This window comes from Syngnathus acus, chromosome 16 (genome assembly GCF_901709675.1).
Source record: "Syngnathus acus chromosome 16, fSynAcu1.2, whole genome shotgun sequence".
Lineage (NCBI taxonomy): Eukaryota > Metazoa > Chordata > Actinopteri > Syngnathiformes > Syngnathidae > Syngnathus > Syngnathus acus.
Window position 1 is genome coordinate 11649142 of NC_051101.1, and position 24646 is coordinate 11673787.

At 43.4% G+C, this 24646-nt stretch overlaps 4 protein-coding genes, 2 long non-coding RNA genes and 1 other non-coding gene across 9 annotated transcripts; 4 read left to right on the forward strand and 3 right to left on the reverse strand.

Annotated features, from left to right (window-relative positions):
• Positions 1 to 67: 67 nt before the first annotated feature.
• Positions 68 to 10978, reverse strand: atp8b2 (ATPase phospholipid transporting 8B2). 2 transcript variants are annotated; one of them, XM_037274202.1, is made up of 29 exons: positions 10561 to 10978; positions 9436 to 9506; positions 8121 to 8179; positions 7925 to 8038; positions 7748 to 7846; positions 7601 to 7662; positions 7459 to 7531; positions 7276 to 7346; positions 7130 to 7209; positions 6909 to 7067; positions 6570 to 6658; positions 6273 to 6469; positions 6046 to 6166; positions 5870 to 5957; positions 4967 to 5001; positions 4732 to 4891; positions 4476 to 4664; positions 4285 to 4400; positions 4026 to 4178; positions 3842 to 3953; positions 3661 to 3766; positions 3392 to 3584; positions 3140 to 3323; positions 2622 to 2845; positions 2474 to 2557; positions 2178 to 2411; positions 1944 to 2082; positions 1562 to 1692; positions 68 to 1095 (listed from the first exon to the last, which is right to left on the reverse strand). In XM_037274202.1, exons 2-29 carry the CDS (start codon positions 9458 to 9460, stop codon positions 574 to 576), a joined length of 3819 nt encoding a protein of 1272 aa, XP_037130097.1. In that variant the 5' UTR covers positions 9461 to 9506; positions 10561 to 10978; the 3' UTR covers positions 68 to 573. The 2 variants fall into 2 exon arrangements, with proteins under 2 accessions (XP_037130097.1, XP_037130096.1); XM_037274201.1 differs by having other exon boundaries at positions 2166 to 2411; positions 10561 to 10977.
• On the forward strand, positions 1101 to 1708 carry LOC119136343. Its single transcript, XR_005100715.1, has 2 exons — positions 1101 to 1181; positions 1480 to 1708. It is a non-coding gene; the product is annotated as an uncharacterized LOC119136343 (long non-coding RNA).
• On the forward strand, positions 3766 to 4412 carry LOC119136317. Its single transcript, XR_005100688.1, has 2 exons — positions 3766 to 3999; positions 4131 to 4412. It is a non-coding gene; the product is annotated as an uncharacterized LOC119136317 (long non-coding RNA).
• On the forward strand, positions 8439 to 8521 carry trnal-cag. Its single transcript has one exon. It is a non-coding gene; the product is annotated as a tRNA-Leu (tRNA).
• Positions 10979 to 11070: 92 nt separating the features above from the next.
• On the reverse strand, positions 11071 to 13910 carry aqp10a (aquaporin 10a). Its single transcript, XM_037274560.1, has 6 exons — positions 13571 to 13910; positions 12634 to 12760; positions 12426 to 12563; positions 12035 to 12153; positions 11748 to 11965; positions 11071 to 11510 (listed from the first exon to the last, which is right to left on the reverse strand). Exons 1-6 carry the CDS (start codon positions 13673 to 13675, stop codon positions 11300 to 11302), a joined length of 918 nt encoding a protein of 305 aa, XP_037130455.1. The 5' UTR covers positions 13676 to 13910; the 3' UTR covers positions 11071 to 11299.
• A 729-nt stretch (positions 13911 to 14639) lies between these two features.
• Positions 14640 to 20798, reverse strand: si:dkey-92i15.4. Its single transcript, XM_037274222.1, has 7 exons — positions 20653 to 20798; positions 17130 to 19726; positions 16864 to 17059; positions 16534 to 16626; positions 16199 to 16445; positions 15137 to 15247; positions 14640 to 15070 (listed from the first exon to the last, which is right to left on the reverse strand). The coding sequence occupies exons 2-7, from the start codon at positions 19448 to 19450 to the stop codon at positions 14907 to 14909; spliced, it is 3132 nt and encodes a 1043-aa protein (XP_037130117.1). The 5' UTR covers positions 19451 to 19726; positions 20653 to 20798; the 3' UTR covers positions 14640 to 14906.
• A 143-nt stretch (positions 20799 to 20941) lies between these two features.
• Positions 20942 to 24233, forward strand: c16h1orf43 (chromosome 16 C1orf43 homolog). Of its 2 annotated transcripts, none has more exons than XM_037274590.1 (7): positions 20942 to 21070; positions 22830 to 22931; positions 23008 to 23104; positions 23248 to 23301; positions 23424 to 23590; positions 23684 to 23742; positions 23828 to 24233. In XM_037274590.1, exons 2-7 carry the CDS (start codon positions 22869 to 22871, stop codon positions 24051 to 24053), a joined length of 666 nt encoding a protein of 221 aa, XP_037130485.1. In that variant the 5' UTR covers positions 20942 to 21070; positions 22830 to 22868; the 3' UTR covers positions 24054 to 24233. The 2 variants fall into 2 exon arrangements, with proteins under 2 accessions (XP_037130485.1, XP_037130484.1); XM_037274589.1 differs by lacking the exon at positions 20942 to 21070 and adding an exon at positions 22343 to 22606.
• Positions 24234 to 24646: the final 413 nt, after the last annotated feature.

Here is a 24646-nt window from a genome sequence, read left to right on the forward strand (position 1 = left end):
AAAGCACGCTATATTATTCAATTTTGAATCCACAGTAAAAACATCCAAATTTGGTGAGTTTTTTTTATTTATTGCGAAATAAAAAGCATATATGCAAATTTACAATTCACAATAAATATTTCGTTTTGGGCACCATATTCACTCACATCTTGGCTTAATTGTTCACATATATTTAGATCAGTACATACTCGACACAGCACAATTGTGGCATGATAATACCTGATTACATTTAATTAACAATAAATGACTAAACATTTAAAGTACATTTCAGAGTGTATTTAGAGGCACACAAAAATGAGCTCCAACATCCATTAGTGTGTTTGAGTTTCTACTTGACTTTCCATTACAAGCCGATTTACATCACGCTGCTTTCAACGCATCAATATGATGCAGCCAACAAAAAGACATGATGGTAACTTGTTTTTGTTCTCACTGAGAACCAATAAGATGCTTTTTTTTTTTATTGTCTTAATAATTAGATGCTCTCTTGAAATATGCTGCTGTTGTTTTTTATGGTCACAGTTGTTTGCTGGCATAAACATTGTAAGAAGCATTGACATATTTAAAATGGTATCACTCTATTCCCAGCGGTCCACTCTCGACATTTTCATATATCTTTTTGTTCTCTCTAGTTGGGTGGTTTTCAACAGAGGATGAGTCGATGCCGTTGGCTATTTCCCGAAGATCCTTCGAGGCTTCATGGGATGTCATGGGAATCATCTCAGAGTCCCAGATCGTTTCTTCCTCGATGGGTGCCTCCTGCGAGGACCCCAGAACCGAAGAAGAGTGCGAGAGCGCCGGAGTGCACTCCCCGGACCGACTGGGGGGCGTGTGAGTGTGCTTCTTCCTCAGCAGGGTGTCGATCCAACTGGAGCTGTGTCTGGAGGCGAAGCTGGCCAAAGCCAGAGATGACAGACGCATGTTTTTCCCGGAAGTGATCAGCTCTCCGAATCCTTCTTGGTGAGCGAAGGCGTAACCGGACCTTCGGGAACCGCCTCTTGCGCCCAGGCGGCCCTCGGAGGTGCGCCAGGTGGATGCCACGCTACCACCTGCTGGTCTACGCTTTTTTTGATGGACCAGCTGAGTGTATCGGACCTAGAGTAATAATGAGAGTACACTGATTATGTCAATATTTGCTGCCTTTTTATAATGTGTGAGGTAAGTCACAACCTGCATACAAAGTCAAAGTCAAAGTCAAAGTCAGCTTTATTGTCAATCCCTTCATATGTCAAGACACACAAAGAAACCGAAATTCCGTTTCCTCCATCCCACGGTGACGAGACATACAAGTAGGCGACACAAACAAAAACAAGAAGGCACAAACCATAAATAATAAATAAGAAATAAAATAAAATAAAATGAGCGATGAATAAAAACAGACCAATAACCCATTGAATATGAGGGGCAAAACCGAGCCAGTGAGCATACAGCAAGAACAGGACGCTACGCTGAAAGGGGGAGCGAGTTCAGGATCCTAAGATATGTAAGCTAAAGTTAATCATTGATGGAGCAAATTTGGAATGCATGAAGACACATTACTGAATGTTCTTGTTTTTCTCACCGTGTCTGAGAGCTGAGGTTTGAAGTCCAACTTGAGGAAGCGGAATGCCAAAACTGGAACTATACAGATTGCCGTTGCCAATGCAATAGTCAACCACACGACCGGCTGCAATAGTGTACTCTGAGCACTGCCTGCTCTCAAAAAAAACCACACAAACAAGGAACTGTTAAGCCTAAATTGGTAAATATGTGCTTGAGAAAAAACACTTTTCAATTTGGAGTTCCCCATGGCGCCTTCCCAAGTCCCCTTTGAATTAGCACGACAAGTTCAAGCAATCACATTTTGTCTTCTTTCTTACAGAAGCCTGAAGTTCTACCACTTCATTTTGACTTTATTAGTTCCAATTGACGAAAAGAACAGCTGAACAGCACTGTGGACCGACCTACAAAATGGAAGTGATTGGAGAAGCTCCTAAAGAGTATCTGACTGTGCACAGCAAACATGATGGTGAAGTAGCAACCCAACGAGCCCCACACAAACACAAGGTTGAAAACGGTCCAGAAGCCCGTGTCCAGTGAGATCTACAAAAACACAAAAGCATGATTATCACACATTGGTGATGACCTGGGAACAGCTGCCCGGAAAATTCCCCCCATCGGCTTACCTGTACACTCACCACAATGACCAAGGCTGTTGCCGTGGTGACAGCAAAGGTCTGGTAGTCTGCAAGAGGTTCTCCGCTACTCTGAGAAGCGTCGGCTAGGATGGCATAGGGGACAAAAAACAGAACCACTGATGTGTAGAAACCCTGAGTGATGCAGATGAAGAACTCTCTCTTATTGAAGAGTAGGTTGAGTTGGCCAGGCTCATAAAGCTTTGGATACTCCAGACTCCTTTGATCAGACACATCCTAAAATGAAAAATAGATGCTAAGTTAGTTGGAAATGTAGGTCGGTGGTTCCGAGATAGTACCTGGTCAAAGATGCCCATCGCGAGGACAGGTAGAGACGTGTAGACGATGTTGTAGAGCGTGATGAAGAACTGATCATAAACCGTCTGTAAGACACACACACATGATGGTCATTCCGCTCCCGCCATTCAAGACGATTTCCTCTCCGACCTGAGCAGAGAAGCCGCAGAAGAATCCGAACCAAAAATGCACCATGGTGAAGGCAAAGTTCTTGTAGAAGAAATAGCAGAGGAAGCGGCACATGCGGAGGTAGGACCATCGTCCGTGTACCAGCAGAAGACGCTGTAAGAAGCGGAACTGGGAGAAGGAGTAGTCGCTGGCCAGTACGGCCTGGATGCCTTCCTGACCGGAGATACCGACGCCAATATGAGCACCTGGAAAAAATGATTTGGGGTGATTCGAAAGTTCTGGAACTTCTTTTGTGTTTTAAGAGTTTTAGGCTAAAAGTCTGTTTTCCGAAAACTGAATAGGACCAACCTTAACCCCCCCTTGAGACTTTCATTTGGTTAAAGAAACAAATTCCCAGTGTGATGAGGACATAGCGTACACTGCAACACGTATTGCCACACAGCTTGCCTGGCGTTTTGTAACATTGAGGTAGACAAATAAAACTCTGTTGAACATGCGGTTGTCAACTTCTCTTTTCCGTCATTCTTCCTCCAACTTACTCTTGATCATGCTCACGTCATTGGCGCCGTCCCCTATGGCTAAGGTGACAGCCCTTTTGTGTTTCTTCACCAGCTCCACCACTTGAGCTTTTTGTAGCGGCGTAACACGGCAGCAAATGACCGCTTTGCATGCGCACGCCGTCGTGATAAACTCCTCCTCCACGTCGGTTTCCAGAGCGTGGGCCTTTTTGGGTGACAGGAGAGAGCACTTCAGTCTCCACCTTTTGGTCTTTGTACGTGGATTTTGCCTACCAGGCTGTGGCCGTTGATGACGAGAGCGAAATCTCCCGAGATGTTGTCGATGAGTTTGGAGGAAGGAGGAAATTGCGTTTGTTTTTGTGTTCTTCTAAATCTCGTGACGTAGGCTTCTCCACATCCCTCGGCAACCTCCTTTTTATCAGCATCTTTTGTTTGCGATTGCGTAATCATCTGTTCCCTCGCTCTCCTATACAGGAAATAACCAAAGACACAGAAAATAGATCATCTAATTTCTTACAATCAAGAAATCCGTAAAGTCTGACCTGAGTTCCTGTTTCACTCTCTGGACGCTTTGTCCACTGATGATAAAAACTTCATCCATATCATCTGTCAGCATCTTACACGAGTAGCCAATGTTGACAGCCGTCTCTGTTCGAGATCACACAAAGGAACTTGAGAGCTTCCTGGGACCGTCTTGTTTGATATCACCCACTTGTGTCTCACCTTGCTTGTCCCCTGTTAGGACCCACATCTTGATGTTGGCCAGGGAGAGCAGAGCGATGGTCTCCGGGACACCTTCTTGCAGTTTGTCCTCTATAGCTGTAGCACCCAGCAACTAGACAGTAGACATTGAATTGCCTTAAAGAGACTTTAACGTGAAGGTAATACGCAAGCTGAGTGGACTGACCGTCATGTCCTGTTCTATCTGTTCATAAGCAGCTGATAGCAAATCTTCTTCTTTCTCAGCACACTGGTGGCTCTCTGACCACATCTCCCATTGTTCCTCTGACAGATCCCTGTAGGCCAGAGCCAGTGTCCGTAGACCATCAGTAGCGTACTCCTGGAGATACCCCATACCAAATAAAGGTTGCGTGAGCTGGTGTTGCCACCACGACAGCAGATGGCAGCAGAGTCACCCATGACTGATTCTGTGGTCGGTGACTCACATTGAGGTGGTCTGAGGTCATGTTGATCAGGTCTTGCTTACAGGGGCGGAGCCTCTCGAACAACACGGTGTCAGCTCCTTTGCAGTACAGACGGATCCTGCCCTCGGGGTTACGGACTGACAAACAAACAGAGCAAAAACAGTGAGAGCTTCATCCATCTATCTATCCATCCATCCATCCATCCATCCCACCAATGACAGACATCCTCTTGCGTGCATTGTTAAAGTCCAGGATGGCGAGCAGCGTATAGGTGACTGTTCGCCCCATCTCGGTGGTGGTGATGGTCCCAGGCGTTCGTGAGCGAAACACAAATCCAAAGTTCCTCGCGGCTGTCACTAGAGCCCTCTCATCTGGAGACTGAGCTTTATACACCAGCTCTCCTGGACATTAACACACACAAAGAGTAGAATTATCTCATGGATGGGATTACATTGATGACATCCTTACCCTCGCTCTTCTCCTCACTCATAACGGTGTGGCAGAGGGAGAGCAGGCGGAAGAACTCTTGAGCGTGGGAATCTCCCACTTTCACACACTCCAGCAGAGTGTCATCATAGAAACAGAAGTTTGGGTCAGCCAGGGGATTGAAAGGAGTGAAATCCAGCTTCTGGAAGAGAAACAATATTGAAGTGTCATGCGTGTATTTTTAGTGGAGTTTATGTACTTTGAGGGTTGGACAAACCTTTGGCTGGGGCCCCAATGGATCTGCTACCTCCCCTAAAAGTGACACAAATGTAATACATTGAGATATTGGAACCAAGTTAAAAATGTTACAATATTTTCGAGTGAATATAAGTTCAGAAAGTGCTTTTTTTTTTTTTACCAGCTATAATACGAGTTATTTTTTCAATGTAAGAAGGTTATGTATTCCGTCATTGAATAGTAAATACGTTTTTTTTTTTTTTTTTTTGCATAATTTCTGTTTAAATGTATATAGTACATAAAAAAAGATAATTCATTTGTGTTGCATAATTAGTGTACTAATCACATCCGGGGTGAAAGGTCGAGAGTGGAGAAAAAGATGGCCGACGTGGCGGACACTCTTAAGTGGGTACAAGTGGAATTTTGAAATTTTTATCACAATTGGCGAAAGAATTCAGCAAAGACGCTTTTGGAAATGTTAACAGAGATATAGTTGGTCGGTTGAGTATACTATTTAGTGATAGAAAGTGGAATTAGCCGCTAATACAGAGGCTCATGCTAATGCTAACGCACGGACTTTGCTAGGCAATTAGTGAAAGCTAACGCAATAAATAAGGCCCGTGTGGAGAAACGAAGTGCCAAGGAAGAGAAGAAGCCCGCTTGAGTTGACTGTTTGACAACTGGGAGGACTTTGCTGACATCGTCTGGTCGACTTTGTACCCGCCACAGTTGCTTTCTCCATCATTGCTGTCTAGACAACTGGAGTGAACTCACATCATTGGAAGTAAGGTACCTTTGTTTATTTTTTCTCTTGGGTGAAGGAGCCATTTATTTTAAAAAGGCAGCAGCCAGCAATGTATAGTATTGATTTGATGAAACACTGAGTAAATGCATTAACAATTAATATAGGGACATTATTTGTTTGGAAATTTAATTAACTCACCATAACTGTGTCCATTAATGGAGCACTTTTTGAAGCTCATGATGTTCTGCGTGAGTGTTCCAGTCTTGTCACTGAAGATGTACTCAATCTGAATAAAGTCATTTCAGTTTGCAAACAACTCAAATGTGACTCAACATGGACTCCCTCCACACTTGTACTACTCGCTGGAAACCCACCTGGCCCAGCTCCTCACTCAGCGTGGTGGTCCGCGCCTCGGCTGGTGTGTTGCACTGTGAGCAGAACATTTGCTGGTCCCAATTGATGAAGTAGCTGTGGCCCAGTCTGATCACCTCCACACTGTTACGCACATCATCAAAATATCTTTTTATGTCCTGAAATAAGCGTGTCTTCTTCTTACCAAATGAAGCATTCAATGAAGTATTGATAAATGTTCATTTCTTACCTGACATACAGCGAGATGGGCACCACCGTGTTGAGGATGATAACATAAGCCCAGAAGGCGAGGACAGCGGAAAAGAGAAAACCATCCACCGGAGGATCCCAAGGTAGGTAACTCTGAAACAACGTTCCCACCTCTCGCTCCCACACGGCGTTGCCCACAGCCAAAATGACACCCATACACACTAGGAAAGCAAAAATCTGACATAGAGAAAGATGAATGCCTTGAGATCTGACACTAAATCCACTTAGATCAAGGCCTCAAATAGTTGACTGCCATGAAAGTGAGAAGGCATCCTACCCAGAGGACCAAAGTGTTCATCAGACGGTCGATACTGGTACGCTTGAACTTAGTGCGGCCGCTGTTCTGCATCAACTTGGTGTCTGGGCCTCCAAAGCAAACACACAAGCATGTTATTTTTATGTTCTTGTCCAAAAAGTTGCTCTGTAATTAGTGAGGTAATGTATTGACTGTCATTCGAGCTATTTAGTGATTGTTTGCTAACTAGCTCAGTTACTTAGCGATATTGTGTGGTTAGCGCTGGGGGTTACGATCAAATAGGTGGAACCTGATCTAGCAAGAGACACTTTATTGGGTTTTGAATCTCATCTGAACATTCACGTCGGGTCTCATTTCTACCTGCAAAGATGACGAAGCCGTAGCAGGCCTCGGTGTTGCGGAGGACACACCCTCGAAGGAGCATGTTCTGATTGGTCAAAGCGTATTTCTTGTCCCTCCAGTACAAAGTCCCGCTAAAACGATCCAGCTTGTTGTTGGGGGGCTCGCATATCACTTCGCCTTCGCTCGCAGAGATGAATATGGTGAGAGTTGAGAGAGAAGCAGATAAGTCCAAAACTTACCGTTAAACTGAGCCAAGTTGTTGGGGTCCCCGAGTTCTGACGTCACAGAGACAGACTGGCGCACCTTCATGTTGGTCTCTCTGTAGGACGTTCAACACGTCGTGAAGTCGTGCAACCGACGGATAAAATGCGGCGCGTCCACTCACCCGTCCAGTTCGGCCGTCTCGATGTAGCAGAGACCGTGAGGTTCGCTGCTGGACAACAGCAGCAAGTCAGCCTGCGTACAAATGCAATGTATCATAGTGAAAGGGGGTTTCTAATATTTTGACCCCGACAGAAAAAATACTTGGTGGACATTTGGATCTTGTGGAAGAGTTGCAATTACTTACAGCCACAAACTGATTGTTCTCCAATTTGATGATGTCACCCACTCGGACGTTCATCCATTTTTCATTCTGAAGCCTGACGCAGCAAAATAAGACGTGCCTTTCAACGAGTAAATAATATGGAGAAATATTTTGTGCTGCTTACGATCCACGGATGAGCACTTGAGACTGACGGTTGTTCACTTGGTTGTCACTCCTGTGGCGAAACTACAGGAGATGACCAAAGATGAAGATTAACAATAAACTCTGAATATATTTCGGTGTGATGTAACGGCGAGTCATCCATCCGCACGTAGTCGTCCGTCGCGTCCTTCACGGCGGTGATGCTCAGCACCAGCGCTAATGGCACGATGGTGGTGAACCACGACAGGGAGGAGATCTGAGGGATCAACTAAAACAGCATACGTGTTAGAACAAATCATGAGACTTTGCATAAGTATGCACCCCCCCTCGCTCTTGGCTAACCTACCTGCAGTATGAGCAGGAAGAGGAAGTAGGTGTTGGCCACTTCCTGAAACTGCTCAAACAGGTTGATGGGGAGGAACGTGAGGACGTTGTACTTGGATGTGGTGATGCAGTTACTCTTGTGTTTTGAAGGAGCACACGGGAAGTATCGGTTAATGTCGTGAAGCGGAACGAGAGAGGAAAGGAAAGAGAGAGCTTACTGCATACTGGAACTTTTCATTGTACTCTCGGTCGTTGGCCCTGACCTTTCGCTCCTCCTCTGCGGAAACACAACCCACGCATTACGTGATATAAACACAAAAACATAATTGAAAGGTGGACTTCATCATGGACGTTAGGGTTTTCCTCCCATGTTGCTGATACACAACTACATTCTTACTGCTTACGCCAGCTTCCTTAAATATTCATGAAAGTGCTTTTTAGCTGAAATGACTCTGCAGAACGCTGTGAGGATTTTATTGTACCTGCTTTGCTTTAAGTAGCTTAGCCAATGAATGATTGGGTCTCTCCCAGCAAGTGTCAGGATGGCCGAGCGGTCTAAGGCGCTGCGTTCAGGTCGCAGTCTCCCCTGGAGGCGTGGGTTCGAATCCCACTTCTGACAAGAGTTTTTTTTTTTTTTTTTTTGGATCCGAACAATTAAGAAACAAAGTAATGAGAGAACTGCAGGCTGTCTGTTGCCCTCCTTTGCTGTTCTTCCTTCAAATACCTGACATTTACTCAAATGCATCTTTTGCAAGTGGCCCATCAAGTGTTTAATACTGTCCATCTGACAGCAGCCAAGGCATTAGGATCCCCGACGCAATCCATAAAGCTCCATTACAGACAAACCTGCAGGCTCACTCTGAGACCTCAACGAGAATATCGATTCAGGATGAAACACCTAATATCCATAATGTCATATTTTGAATTTAATTGAAGGCGAGTGACATATTTGTATGGCGGGGGGGGGGGGGGGGGCTTCATCGACTTGGCTCAGCTACAAAACAAGGTAGGGGCCAGGAAAAGGAAGTCAGTCAGGAAACCATCTTGAACGTTCCCTCGAAATTTTAGAATTGGCTGTCAGACGTCACAATGACAGAGTGGACGATCCAGAGGTCGGAGGAAGGTTCACACCGGTGCCGTGTGTTCAAGCTGACGAATGAAGATGATGATGAGGCAAGCGATGTCACAGACAAGCGAGCCTGGCGCCCCTCAAATTGATCTGCGTCTCAGTCAGCAGTGGCGAGTTGCAAAAGGCAAGGTCATTGGGATGAATACCCAGCGCCGTACACATCGTATAGAAGCAAAGCCATCATCATCACTTCGCAGCCTGCTCATGATGTGGCAATTTCGTGCACTATATGCGTTTTCATCGAGAACGTTACAACACTGTCAGCATATGCGAGGACGTCACCAAGGAAACCAAAGGGCTCAAGTTGCATGGTGGCTCAAGCTCATGTGGCTAAAAATGTATTTATTTCTTTTATTTCATTTTATAATTTATTATTATTATTAGTTAATTCATTTATGCCTTACCTGGAGGATTTTTTTTTGTAAACATCTCTGCACTGCTGCCTTCTTGCTTCGCTTATGGCCCATTAGAGTATCTACAACAGAAACATGAGTCAAAATATAATTCACTGATTAACAGTCCTTAAAAAAAATCGACAATACGTTGCCTTCAGTGGAAAAAGTTTTTTAAACCTGAATTTTTAGTCTTTATTGAGCCTAACATGCGTGTTTTTTTAAATGTGGGGAGAACTGCTAGGGCACTTTGCTGGACAGCGCATAGAAGACACGCCGCGTCTCGTCGGCTCGCCTTTAGAACTGATACTAACACTCTGGCAGACGAGCCTTTAATCGATATTCCTGAGGGAGAGAGACAGAGAGAGTGAGAGAGAGAGTTGAGCTCCAGTTCCTTCTCTTCCACGGTCACCCTTTCGCTTCTTAGCTTATCTTTCACAATAAAAAATAAATAAATGCTGGGTTGTTTTTCTAGCCCACTCCTTAAGTAAAGTAAAATTAGTAGTATAAATATAAAGTATAAAAAAAATAATTAATAACAATGAATGTCTAATTCAATTAGACTTCACCACAGTTCCTTCCTGCTCAGACGCACTAATGACCTCGTTGGTTCGGCAATACACGTGCACGCTGACACACGCATCCATATCCTTCCTTTTGCCATTTAAATGTGAAATGTTCAGATTTCACTTTCACCTGTATTCGTCATATTTATAATAAATAATTACAACATACAATTGACAATGAATAAATATATAATGAAGTTTAACATAAGAAATGATTTTAAAAAAGCCACACTTTTTAGGTATCTTGGTAGGGGGCGCTATAGAGCCATTTTTTGTACTAGTATATGATATTTAAAATTTTTTTTTTTTGCTAGGCCCAGTGTGTGCAAAGTTTGGTTTTCATACAAGTTATAGCCCCCAAAAATGCAATTCATTGTGCAATACAATAATAATGAAAAAAAAAAGAATAAGAATAATTCTCTCTTTTACGTTTAGCTTGACTCTTTATATATTTTTTTAATAATTGTTTGCTATGTGCCAAAACGCGACTTGTTGTCCTCCTCCAGAGTGATCCTTGCAACAGCGTTAATCAAGTCCATAAAATCGGAATCATTGACTGAATCAAACGTACCTCCTCAAAGTTGGCAACAGTGAAATGTTTCCAGCTGAGGCATCCTCGCTCCTCTTCACTCTGTCTGAGGTCACCATGTGGTTGAGAGTTGTTGATGCTGGCCGATGATGAGGATGAGGAGGAGGATGGAGGAAGGGAGGGGGGTGGCTAGTGGAGGTTGAATCCTTTTCCACTATACAACTTATAAAAGTCATCCATGATGTTGCTCGGCTTCCATTTAGTTGATTTATTCTAAACTCTGTTTATTCTTCATATACGTTTATTTACACATCGGGTGAGTTCAAAAATATACCTCGCGCTTGATGTTTGTCTTATTTAGTGGCGCCCTCTACAGTCCCATTAGCATAATAGAACTGATGCATTGGGGTAAATATTACGGTAGTAAATAGGATATTTTAAAAAAAAATCTTTTTATAGTATTAAAGTATCAAAGCTAAAATATATTAAATATATATAAATATAATAAAATTAATTATTTAAATAGATTAAAATCAATTTGCCCAGCCCGGAGAAACTGAATATTATTATATTTTTAATAACAGCAACATACAAATAAATACAACCATCATTTAGATTAAGAAGTATCAAATCAAGGGGAAAAAAATGTAAACAAGATTATGACACAAGCTACCTCCATTCTATAAAGCTCACCTCAATGATGAGTAAAATTGACAAAAAAGTGCTCTTAACTTGAAGATGAAAAATGAAAATGTCCATCTCAGACTCTTCCGTGACCTTCTCAGAATGACGCCGTCTTTAACTCGATGCCAATCAGTGGCGCGCTAGCAAGCTGCTTGCTTGTATCGCTGGCAATGGAGGGCGTGTCTGCGTCTTTGGGGGGATCCGGGTCAGGCAGGTGCCAGTGGATGAACATTAAATAGAGTAAAGAACCGGAAACGCCGCCGAGAAGGGGGCCCACCAGGGGCACCCAGAACCAGTAGTTGTAACACCTGCGCAAGTGAACATTAGCATTACTACAATAACCAGATACAATTCAAATATATCCATTAACTTTAACCACAGTATCATTTTTTTGCTTTGTTGATTTTGTTAAAGAGGGCAAAAGCCGAGCGGCCAAATCCACGTTTTTCCAAATCACATTTGTACGATCAAGCCGCCCCGGAGCAGACCTTGACCCATGAACAGGCAGCAATCGTAAACATACAATCTCATTGGGTTGTACTCACGTGAAGACCTCCGAGCCCCAGCCGGCAGTCAGAGTAAAAAGTCGAGGTCCCAGATCACGGGCAGGGTTGATGGCCGCCCCGCAGTTGCCCGACATGGACATGGAAATGCCCAGCACGATGACCGCCACGATGACGGGAATCAGTCCGCTGGGAGCCGGCGTGTTCCTCTTCTCATCCAGACATAGGATGCATAACATGAGCATGCCAGTGCCCACCACCTGCTCTCAGTTAAGAAAAAAAAAAAAAAAGTCACATCATTATAGTAAAGAGTAGAAAAGTAAACGGACCTGGTCTAGAAAACTTCTGCCCAAGGTGAGATACTCTGAGGGATAGGTGGCAAATATGGACGCCGTCTCATTTGGTCCATACACGGTCAATATCCCGCCACTAAAATCCATGATAGCATCTAAGAAAAACAAAAGCTAATATCAATTTTTTTCCAATTATCAAACATGTGCACATCACACTTTGCTCTCCGCTGTTGCGCAACGTGAACGTTCCCACTGTCGGGCTCTCCAATTTTTATCTTATCTCACAATTACTACCTTTTCTTGCTTGTGGGATGCCTCGGAGTTGAGATCTCGTGACAATCATCGCTTGAATTAATTCGAAATAATTGTACAAATTTTTTGGTAAGTCACCCAAGCTGCAAAATCTACAATACTCCAAAAGACCGACCGTAGTAGACCACGTAGACGAGCGCCGATGCAACGTATCCTCCCAGAACCTGCGAGAGCCAATATGGCAGCATCCTCTTCCATGGCACCTGACCCAGTACACAGAAACTGAGTGTCACGGCCGGGTTTAGGTGGGCACCTGCAGATGATGACATCACATCAGCGTTTTAATACTGGACCTTAGACTCAAGTGGCTGTTTGTACACTACCCGTGATGCCTTTGGTGAGATACATGGCCGACATCACGCCCACTGAGAAGGACATGTTGATGGACAGAAACTGGCCTTTGGTCTCTCTGCTGGTCTTCACCTGTGCTGCCGCTGAGCAGCCGAAAAGCTTCATGACACATAAAAGTAAAAGGGGGAGGGGTGACTAGATAAACATAAGTCCAAATAAAATTCAAGATAAAAAGTCACTCAGACTTCCTGCCAAAGGACATGCAAATATGCCCCGACTGGTTTTTCCAGTTCCTCTGAGGTCATGCTTCAACATCATCACAGAGTAAAAGTCCAAAATGTATTTCAATTCAATATTATATATTTTCAAAATCTGTTATTCTTTTAAGCAGAGGAATATAAACAAAAAAAATTGATTCACCTTTCACACAGTGACTCCATTGCAAAATAATCAAATATTTGCATACAGTCTGCAATGACGTTTTAGTCACCAATCATTTCCCATGCATTTGTGGTTGAAAATAATAATAAATAATTATAAATAAATATATAAATAAATACACAAATTAATTAAATAATAAATAAATTAATTAATAAATAATTATAAATATACCCCAATACTATAGTCAGTTTACTGAGACATTTAAATTTGTATGACAACTGATTCTAGTAGTCTTTTTTTTTTTAATTTTTAAAAGTAGTTGTCTTTTTTTAAAATGGACAGGATGCATTTTTTTGTGTACCGTAAAAAAAATAGATGTGATCACATCCTATCATTATGATCCGTAAAACTATTTATAAGAAGATCAAAGCTGACTCATCGTCACAAAGCAATGTTGTGGAATTAATGACATTGTATTACCCCAATCGTCCAATCAGAAAGCCCTATTGTCATTCCAACGCTTGGGTCATATTAAAGAAAAAAAAAGACAATAATACACACACACACCAGTCATCGCATGTCACTCACCAACAAAATAAAAGTCCCCAAAAACTCGGCCATGCACTCTTTTAGCAGAGCGTTGGTCACCCGGAAGACGCGTCGCTTCAACATGTCGGCAAGGTGCTTGGACATCCGCAAGCAGCATCTCCTTCTCCAACTGGCCGCTTGCGCCCTTTTTCAGCCCGGCTCCTCCAACACTAGCAATCATTTACCAGCTCGTCACATTCACACCGTTGCTTGCTGACGGCATCAACAAGGAGATAGTCATAAAAAGGAGGACAGATTTTTTTGTTGTCCTCCACAAACTACCACTACCTCTATATAGCTGATGATTGTGATGATAACAATATTGATGGTATACAAGAGTGATTCTTAAAGTGAGGTAGTTGTATCAGTCTCCCTCTTGTGGTTTGTGACGGAATTACCGGCTGAGTTCAATTCAGTTGTATTTAACGTTCTTTACATCGAATTTCACAACTGAATAAAAACAATAATAATTAAACGCGCTTCTGGATGCTGCGTATGCATGAATGTTGTCATTCGGACGAACAAAGTTGAAACGTGGCCCAAGGCAAAGCTGTCTGCGTGGTTTCATAGAAACTGGTTATGTGTGTTATTTTTGTGTGTGTGTGCATGGAAGCGTGTGATCAAGCAAACAAAACTCAACCTAGTTGGCAGTGAACATAGACCAGTCGACCGGTTCTCTTGAACTCTGAGCTCAAGTTAGAGAGCAAAACAAAACACTGGAAAAGTCGAAATCTATCTAATCATTTTTTTTTAAAACTGTCTCCTTATTAGTAGTAGTGCACTCTGGACTCCAAAAGAATTGTGCAAGGTATTTAATCTCCGCGTCAAAGATGCTGTTACTGATACATTTGAAAAAAAAAAGCTGAAGCAAAGAGAAATGCACCTGATAAGATACCAAGAAAAGTGAGATTTAGTTTTAACAACCTTACTGATTAACATTGTTTACTGTTAATTGACTGAGTTATTCTTATCACATCTTATGCACTGCTTGTTTGGGTAAAAAATAATTAATTTTTTTGGGATAATTCATCACTCTACCGCCCTCTGCGGAATATACAAACGCCAGTCATCTGTTTCTGATTAAGCTTTATTAAAAAGCAATATAAACTCAAAAATGCTGTTAGCATGTGTTCACAGTATATAAGACAAAATCCTTCACATACACGTGTCATGTGGCCTTGAGGTAGATGCATGTGTTAAATACCTTCAAATGTATGGCCTTCTGTTAAGGCTTTGTTAGAAATATGAGGATAATTGTGTTGTAAATTGGGTTATAGATGGTCTGATCCCAGAACAGTCCATCAAAAAGTCCAGATCAGATTTTCTTCCGTGGCGGCTATGGCTCGGAACTTTTACGAGGCCGGCGTATTACCACATCAACCGGTCCGGTGGGAAGTCGTCGGATCAAAGTCCAGGCCTCCAGTCGCCTCATCCCTAACATGCTCACACCTTCAATTTCCATCACCTCGTCGCCGGGACTAATCTTGTCGACTGGGCCGCCTGTGGCGGAGAAGAAATCAATTAAATGAACGATTTGAAGAACATTTGAGGTTTTAGTCAGGGTACCTTGGAAGATCTTCTTTATGGTGAGTGGTTTGTTCCCCAATCCAATGCCTCCCTCCAGACTGAAGCCCAGATCTCTGCTTTTCTTCTCCAGATGGACACGCATACACTGACCTGAGAAAATCCAAAAAGTATATCAACAACACTTGAAAATCCCAACATGTGTATTAGATGTAAAATGTCTACAAACCGCTGTTGAAATGGAACGTTTTTTTGTGACGTAAAAAAATGAGACCATTTAAAATCCTTTTTGCAACACTAATGTGACTTATGATCTGGGAATTATGGCCAAAAATTTCAACCTTGGTTTCATCAAAACCGTAACACATCTCTCACATGGGTTTGGTTGATCTATGTGGCCGGGCTTGGATGGTTTCTCTTTGTAAGCTAATGTAAGCTCATAAAACAATCTTGCCACTCAAGCCAGATAGACGAGCCACGTTTGGAAATTCACTCTGACGTCAGCGCTGGGTGTGTAAATAACCAATTGGCAACGCTCAAAGTTGCCAAACAGTCAGCTAACTAGCACTTAGAGAAGATTGTTGTCATATTTTCTGAAAAGTACTTGCCAACAATTCCTGCAGCTTCTTTAATGCTGCAGGGGGTCTCTTTGCATCCTCCCTGACCATCTTTGTTCCTGTCTTTGCAATCATTTTGAAGGGATGTCCAGTTCTTGGTAATGTCATGTAGTGTGTTCCATGGTCTATTTAATATCTTGGAAATTCTTTGTGTCCTCCTTCTGACTAACAACTATGAAAAATCCTTCTGATGCTGCGGAAATGCTCTGCGGACTGTGCTGTAAGATGAGACTACAAAAATGTCAGAAAAAGCATTCTGGAACATCTGAACTTTATTTGGGGTTAAGCAGAGGCACTTTAAAAGTCCCAACTCCCATTTAACATGAGTTTGACTGCAATTGGTTAATTCCAAACACAAATATCTTCAGCATGCGCAACCAAAGTTTTGGAAATGATTTACCTTGGTCTCGTTATTTTTTTATATCACAAAACCTAGCATTTAAACGGCGGTATGTAGACTTTATATCCACAGAATAATGAGTTTAACCAGTCTCTGAAGTCTGAGTCAGCATTGGTTCCTCAGTCTGAGTGTCTCTCCCCTTTGAGATGCACCCAACGTCACCCCTCCTCAGTACCACCACTCCCATCTCTCGAGTCTTAGCTCTTCTTAGGACCCTCAGAGCTTCCCAGTGACTGTGGCCCCCCAGGGCAGTGCCATTGATGGATAGGACCTGGTCGCCTTCTCTGATGGAGCCTTCTTGTGCTGCCACACCGGTAGGGAACACCTTGTGGACCTGTGAAGAACACAGAAATAAATCCAGGCACAATCCACAGAGATACGCTTCGATAGTCTTTTATTAGTGTAAAAAGTATTTCACTCACAATGACTGGTTTGTTCTGGTCAACGCCTCCCGCTATGCTGAAGCCAAGGCCAACAGCCACCTCTTTGTGGAGGACAACCACATGCACATCATCCTGGAATACAAGTTAAATAATCAATCTTGATAAGAATAAAGATTAGATTTCAGATAAGATTCTTATTCGGGGATTCCTAAACACCAGATTAAGTATGGTGACAACTGAGCATATCATCTTGTACCATGTCACCAGTTCCGGCAGTCCCTTTAAGTCAAGCTAATTGAGACAGGCCCCCTAGCTCAATGAGTAATTTCAAAAAGCTAGCTAAAATGTTGAAATTCTAATCATGTGTACCTGTAGATTGCTGTCCCCCAAACTTCTGACATCCTCCAGCAGCTTGTCAAGTTCCTCGGTGGGTAGCACAGACACATACGACAGCGCCGACACTTCGGAGCTCAGCGAAGCCGACCGCCTGCCCGTCGGTGGGCTCTCGTCAATGTCGTTCTCTAAGTCGGAGTCTGCTCCAGTGAAGTGACACAATTCTGCCAGGCTGCAGGGACGAGGGTAGTCGAGTAAGGAAATGATGCCAACGGTCAGATTCTTAGCTTTGCTGGACATACCTGAGAGAGAAGCTCCTGCGATCTGACAGGCTCATGTTGCTGGTGATGGTCACCGAAGACTCCCCAGAGTCGGAATCGTAGGAAGAATCGTCATCCTTCTCTGTACTGTCATCATCATCGTCGTCGTCGAAAGCTTCATCCTCCCGCCAGGCATTCCAGCCAGCAACCCAAGAATCCAAATCTAACACATGTTTCTTCCCTTTTGACTCACTCTCAGTGATATCTGGAAAGAACTTGCTGTGGGAAGAGGTAGCGAAGGGTTGCCCAGAAGTTGGGATCTGTCGCTCGAGGCTTTTGGCGGCTTTTGCGTTGTCAGTCGGGGTTAGTTGAGAGGTACTGTTTGGCAGAGGGGTCGGAGAACTAGAGGGTGAGTGGTTTGGAGAGTTTGTTGGAGTCTTGTCATCATCAGTAACTGCTAAAATAATCACGGATGGTTTTGCTTTCTTTATCCCGGACAGCTCAGCGTACGGGCGTGGCTCGGGGTCACTTGAGCTTAGCAACTCGGTATTGTTAGTTCTCCTTGAGACTTTACAAAAATCGGGTTCATCGATGTTCATATGATGTTCCTTGAGGGGTGATTCTACCGTATGCTTGAACCTAGAATAGTTACTGACATCTTCTATGTATTTGTAAATATGATCCATGTTAGTCCCTTCCTTCTTTGTCAAATCAACCACGGACCTTTGAACAATCTCGTCCGCAGAAAAAGACCTTTGTGACTGACCTTTCAGTTGACCTACTTTTCCCTCAGCTTTGTCTGTCCCCTCTAACTCTCTCAGACCCAAAGACTTGTCACCTTTTTCCAACTCACTCCTCAAGCCGTCGTGGGCAGTGTTGAGTCTTGTGGGCACCGAAAAGGCCCTTCGGGACATCATGTGTTCCTTTCCGAAACCCTGGGATCTCTGTGTCAGAGCTTCAAATTGATTGATCTTGTTTCTCACACTGACCGATGGCGACTGTGTGTCTGGGTGTGTTTTCCACCCTGCAGAGTTTCTTCTGATGTTCAGATTTGGCTCAAACACATCTTCATAAACCTTTAATTCAAGCTCCGCTGTTGCCTTATCCAGCATAGATTTTTCCCACTTTGTCCCAATGATCCTATTAGTCTCAGATAGTCCCCAAAAAGATGGCTTCTCTGATAAAGTCTGGGCAACCCTGTCTGATCTAATCTGACTAGCCCTGGTGTTCTTGCTCCTTGCTCGGTCCAGAGACATTGTCTCAATGGACACTTTACCAACGCCACCGTGGTCGGAATACCTCCCATAGATCCGTTCTTCCCATTGTCCCTCTGGTAATCTCGCCCTGCTCCTTGAACAGGGTGAAGTATCCGAACGCCCGGTCTTGGTCTCGAGAAGTGGACTGTCGTAGCTTCCTTCTCCACTGGAGCCACACCTGGGGAAATCTTCTGTTTCCCATTCACATGAGCTTGGCAAAATGCTGATGCCTGAGCGATGGTGTACCGTAGCTTCGCCCCTGCCATTGAAATAGTTTCTTTCTAAGGAAGAGAAATCCGTAACTTTGCTCAAGTCTTCAGATTTAGATGAGCCATAGAGCTTCTCAATACGCTCCAATATACTCTGGCCTCTTTTGGTCCCAAAAGATGCAGTCTCTCCGAAGTCACCGATGGGTTCCGGGCTTGACCTTCGCCGGGAAGGGTAGGAGTTGTTACCCCCATAGACTGTTTCCAAATTTTTGGCCAAAGGACTTCTGCTGATTGGAGAAATATCTGCAGAGTTGTAGCTTCTAGATGAAAACGTGCACCTGCTTCTCAGGCCTTCGGTATCCCTGCCGGTCTCTTTGTTTTCTTCCATTAGCAACGCAGCTATGTTGGATCGCCGTGCATCCCGATCAGGACTGCTTTCCCCTGACCTCCAGTCGACACTCCTACTTCGACTCGGCAAGCTCTGCCTCCAATCTCCAACAGTCCCAGTCCGACACCCGGATGCAGAGTTTCGACCTCTGTTGATGCCAAAGTCTGTGTTTTTATGGTCTGTTTTCCCATTGTGAGTCAGACTGGAAGAGACAGTGCTGCCTGATATTTCTTTGTTTTCATTCCAACTTTTGACATTGACTGTCCACGCTTTATAGTCTGACACGGCTCCCGCCCTGAAATCCTGGCCATCGATCGATCTGGCCCGCTTGCTTGAACCATCAAATCCAGTTGTGTGCACCACCTCTCCAGAGGAAGCACAGTTCTTCCTAACACCTGGCCTGCGAGTGAGGCTGCCAGAGGAAGAGTTGGCAGATCGGACAGATAAGCATGCCAAAGTCCCTTGATTGGTATACTCGGTCACTGGTGCGTGCAGCAAGAACACATCCATTGTCAGAGCAGAAACAAAGTTAATGACCACCTGTCAAAAGTCAAATCCCTAAAACCAGAATCGATGACTCTGCCGGATTTATTTAGACGTCTCCAAATGACTGTAGAGAAGCGAGCGAGTTCATTTTAGTCCACCTACACTCTATTCATCCAAACTACTTTGCTTTTCATATATGCTAATAAAGGCCCGGCTGTCTAGCAGCAGTCATTTTTATGTCGTCGTGTCCATAGAAGTCTTTAGTTCCCCAGCAAGGCTTCAAAGATGAGCTCTCGATGCCTGCCAAGCATAAGAAAATGGAAAATGGAATGTTGTGATATGTGGCAGCTGTGGCTTCTCACAATGGTCAAACTTAAATCACAGAGCGGTTGTGGATGAGGAACACAAAAAAATCGCACAGATGGGTGGAGAGACAGACAGAGAGAGAGCGAGACGAACGGAAAAGGAACAATCAGACAGCTTGATTAAATAAAGCCCTGAGATTAGCTTTCAAATAAAGCAAAAAATAAATAAACACCACTTGAGTCCATTCATGCTAGGACGTACAATGCGCTCGCTCATATCATAATCGCTGTTTACACTAGCAACATGCTCATTCTGTAACTGTCAGCTAAACCTGTCCACAAAAAACTGGAAAAACTCACTCGGCCGCAATCCATCCAGGGACAACAATGTCTGAATGTGACACAATCGGTCTGTGTGCAACTACATATTCTTCTTACACAGCTAGAGGTTGTCAACAACTCAGCAAAACCTCAACACTGGGAAGAAATACTCACGAGAAAGACCATAACAATGTGTAGATTTATTTACACACTGCCTACCGTGAATAAGACGGAGACGGACAAGGACAGCTTTGATTGTGTGAAACCCAGATAGCTCTTAGGCTAATTGTTCTGCAACATTCAGATTAGTGTATTTAATATACAGCTATTGTCAATTAGGATATATTTTTCGTAAGTCCCCCACGGTGGATCCGTCCAACACTAGCGAGTGTCATCTTACAGATACACCTGTTTTGCTTGATCCCGAGCCTCCCATCTGGGTAACCTGGGCAACGTGGCTCGCTCTAATTCAAACTCAAAGCGACCGCCATGGAAATAAGAGAGAAAAAAATATATACATACACAGAAACCGGGAAAACAGAAACACGGCGACCCATTCAAATGTATTCATTCATTCGGAAATTCATACGTGCGCCTTACCTTAGTCACAAGTAAACTATTATAAGGCTTCATAGTGAAGTCGATGACATCAGCTCCTCGCTCAGTCTGCGTGTTAGCTTTGCACGATGGGGATGTGGACTGTACAGTGACGCAAACCAGCCACACTGGTCTATCTTCTTGTTCTCTCGCTCTCTTTCTCCTATGACTCTCTCTCCTCCCCCTTCCGTTGTTTTCTCACTCCTTGCCTCATCCTCATTGGGTAAAATTCCTAGTTTAAGCTTCACGCGAAGCCATTTAAACATCACCCGCAGATATTTTAAAACATTTCCGAGCGTAGTGTGACATCATTGGAAACGCGCTTTCAGATCATTTGATTGCTCGGCGAGCTCACTATGAATTAAGGCTCAATTTTTACACACCTCAGGCTAAGTGGTGTCCAACCTGGCAGGGCGAACAGGTATCCAAATACATAATGACACTTAAATTAGGAACAGACAACACAATGGGCTCAAGTAGACAGCAGAAATACCAGCGGGGATGAATGTGTGGAAAAGTTCACCTCTCATTTGACGTGTACAACAAAATATAAAGCAGGTCGGGCTTTTTTTTTATGGAAGACGGAGCATTGTCTTGAGGGTTAGAAAAGTCTTTTATAGGTCTTTGCGTACCCTTAAGTGGCATATCAGGTGATAGTAGTAATTATAGTGATGCAATAGGAATTTCCTAAACCGACAATCAATTACGAGATTAATTGTTCTTTTTAAATGTGAGCAGGATAATCTCAAGTTTCAATGCTATTGACATTTTGAGGAGTTGCCAAAGAGCGGAATGTGTGGATTTAGCTCAGCTTTCCTTAACTGACGCCATATTGTTGTTGTATAAGGATGCATTTGTCTTCTCACATCAAAATTATTAATATATATAAAATATTTGTATTTATTGGTTACTTAAAATATCAACACTGCATAGTCATTTGACCTCAGGCTGCCAAACAAATATATGAGTTTGTTGTCAGTGTATGACGTTTTTATAGTGGTTGTTGGCTGTGGGTTTTTTTTTTTTTTTTTTTGCTTATTTTTAACTGGAAAACTTTGAGGTTGGAACTGGATTTTCCCACTTCCTAGCTATCCGGAATGTAACATTACTTATTTTTAACGCTCACATTACTCAAAGGCTGTCGTAGCTGTCTATTGCTCCTCTGTTGACAGCGCCTGAATCAAGTTCAATTTTTTTTTATGACACCGTTGTATGGGCATCAAGGCACAGTGAGGTTGACAAGTGTCAAAAGTCAGCCAATATTGATCACAGGTTATTTACCAAGACCCTGAAATCAATCAATCAATGGTCCAGAGGCCTTTACGGTTTTACACACAGAAGGTTTGTTAGTTTGACTCCAACACAGACACCCACTCTTGTTCCTGACATAAGAATGAGAAGTGTGTCTCTGAAGGACAGATGCAAATGAAGCCCACATTGCCCTCATTGGAGCTTCACTCATTCTTGGCCGTGCAGTGGATGAACACACAATGGAAGAAATGCACCATTGTGGTGGAGGGGAGGAAATGGCTGAAGAGTGTTACACAAGGCTTGGTGAAATGCAAATAAAATGAGGTGGCATGGACGTGGAAAAAAAACTTTCGTGTTTTAAAGTGGCTCGTTTATATCGCTTTCTTCTCATTTCCGTGTGTAGTTACTTTCCCAACGAGCAGGAGAGCTGTCACCCTACGTCACCAGCGTCACGTGACCAACACGGAAGTCAATAAACTCGACGGCGACATGTAACTTTTCAAAACACTAACGCCGCTACGAGCCTTAACTTTTTTAAAAGCACATTTTAACGTGCTTCGTCCTTGAAAAACGACCTATTAGCAAACGCTTATATGTCCCTTTACGGTTGTTTTTGTTACGTCGCTTTGAGTCAAAGAGTAAAATGTGGAAAGAATCGCCTTTATCGAGCATCAACGTCGTGCTCGTCATGGCCTTTGGTAGTCTGGTAAGTCAGTATTAGAAACTCACTTTAGTTAGTCTCGCTTAGTATTAGCTTAGTCACATTTATCCCGTAACAGACTTTACGCCTGAAAATGTTTTTTCACTTCTTCTTGGTATGATGCTGCCTTTAAAAATGGCAACCAAAAAAAAAAAAAACAATATTAAGCGTTTCAGTCAAAAAAGCAAATGACGACATTGAAAACAAGTTCTGCTTGTGCTTCTTTTAGGTCTTTGTCTTGCTGTTCATCTTTGTGAAAAGACAAATTATGAGACTAGCCATGAAATCTCGACGGGGACCCCACGCTCCCATCGGACACAATGCTCCAAAGGTAACATGACCTTAAGAAGTTGTACTAAGTGAGTCTTGGAACCGTTGCTGTATTGTGTTTTATGTTTCTGTTGAAGGAGCTCAGGCAAAAAATTGAAGCCAAACTGTGCCTAGTCCAGAAAATCCACTATGAACCTCGGCTGCTGTCTGCAGAGGATGAGCGGCTAAAGTCAGGTTTGTTCATCACACAGACACACGAAGGCTGGATTTACAATTTATGCCCATCATTGATCTTTTTTTTTTTTTTTTTTTTTACGGGACCTGCATTGTAAGTCCAGCACATCTACATTCTTTAAAATAAATGTGTTTTTGTGTAGGTGGCTGTGAGTACCAGTACAGGATGCGAGCACTGGATGCCATCAGAGACACAGGTCATAAAATACACTCTTTTCTCACATAGTCCTGAAAGACCCAGACAAAAACCCAAATAATAACAGACCACTATTTGAAGTCATTTAAACCGATGACAGAACTTTTTTTTGCGTATCTGCAGATTTCCCTTTTTATGATCTGGGCGGATCCTCCAGCGCCGTGACAGGAAAACGATTCCGAACTTGGCTTCTGCAGCTTAAAACTTCACATTGCCTCTTCAGGGATGGCCAGAAGGGTCTAATTGACACGGTGCTAGACGGCTACAATAAAGCACGCCACGGGGACCAGGTCAACCTCTTTGGCTCGCTCCGAATATGGTTCGAGCGTGGTACCATGTTTTTATAGCATTGTACTCATTTTACACATTAACAATGTCTGCAGGCTTTCGGTGAAGCCGAACTCAGTAAATATCAGGAGGCTCTCACTGAACTGGCTTGTGTGTGAGTAAACAACCGTCGCTAATCCCAGCGTGGAATTTTAATTATGAGCCCGGAGATGATGGTTTTCTCCCTCTTGTGGTTTCAGCGTGAAAAGCCAGAGCACAAGCAGTAGCAATAGCAGCACTACGAGCCAGCACCACCAGATCGCCGCCAAGGACTTGACCGCCGCTTCTGCTGAGCCCGCAAGCTCCTCCCCGTCGTCGCGGGCCCAGCTCACGTCGGCGGCCCAGCAGCGCATCAAGCGGACCCGAAATCTACTGGAGCTTAAGAACTTTAAGGATAAGTACAACACACTGGACAGCACTTTGTGAGATGAGTTGAGTAGCGAGGAGGTGGTGCCACCTAGAGGCTTTTCATAATGCTTACATGAACCGTCCATTTTCTGTAAGCAGGGGTTCTCAAACTTTTTAGGTCCAGGGAGCTTTTTCTTCCTCATAAATGTCGATTAAATGTTACTAACGTGTGCCATTAAATGCCAAAACAATTCAAAACGGTAATAATTTTGTTTTGAATCTAAAACCAGTGTTCTCAACTGGAACCCACCACAGATGGATTTGGGCGACTTTTGTACCCTAAAATAATAGTAATCTAACACAGAGGTCCCCAACCACCGGGCCGCGGACCGGTACCGGTCCGTGGGTCACTTGGTACTGGGCCGCCAAGCCGCACAGGAAAAAAAAAAAAAAAAAGATCAACGATCAATTAATTCAGGTCAAGACACTCGTCCCGGTCACGTGACAAGTTTCCCCAGTCGAGCCCGCAAAGCTAGCAAAAATGAGTAAGAATTTATTTTGAAAAATATAAAAAGAAATTGGTGATTCTCTCACAATTACATCCGTCAAAAAGGTTGGGGACCACTGATCTAACAGACAAAAAGCAAGTCCCATTTACTTCTATGGATGGA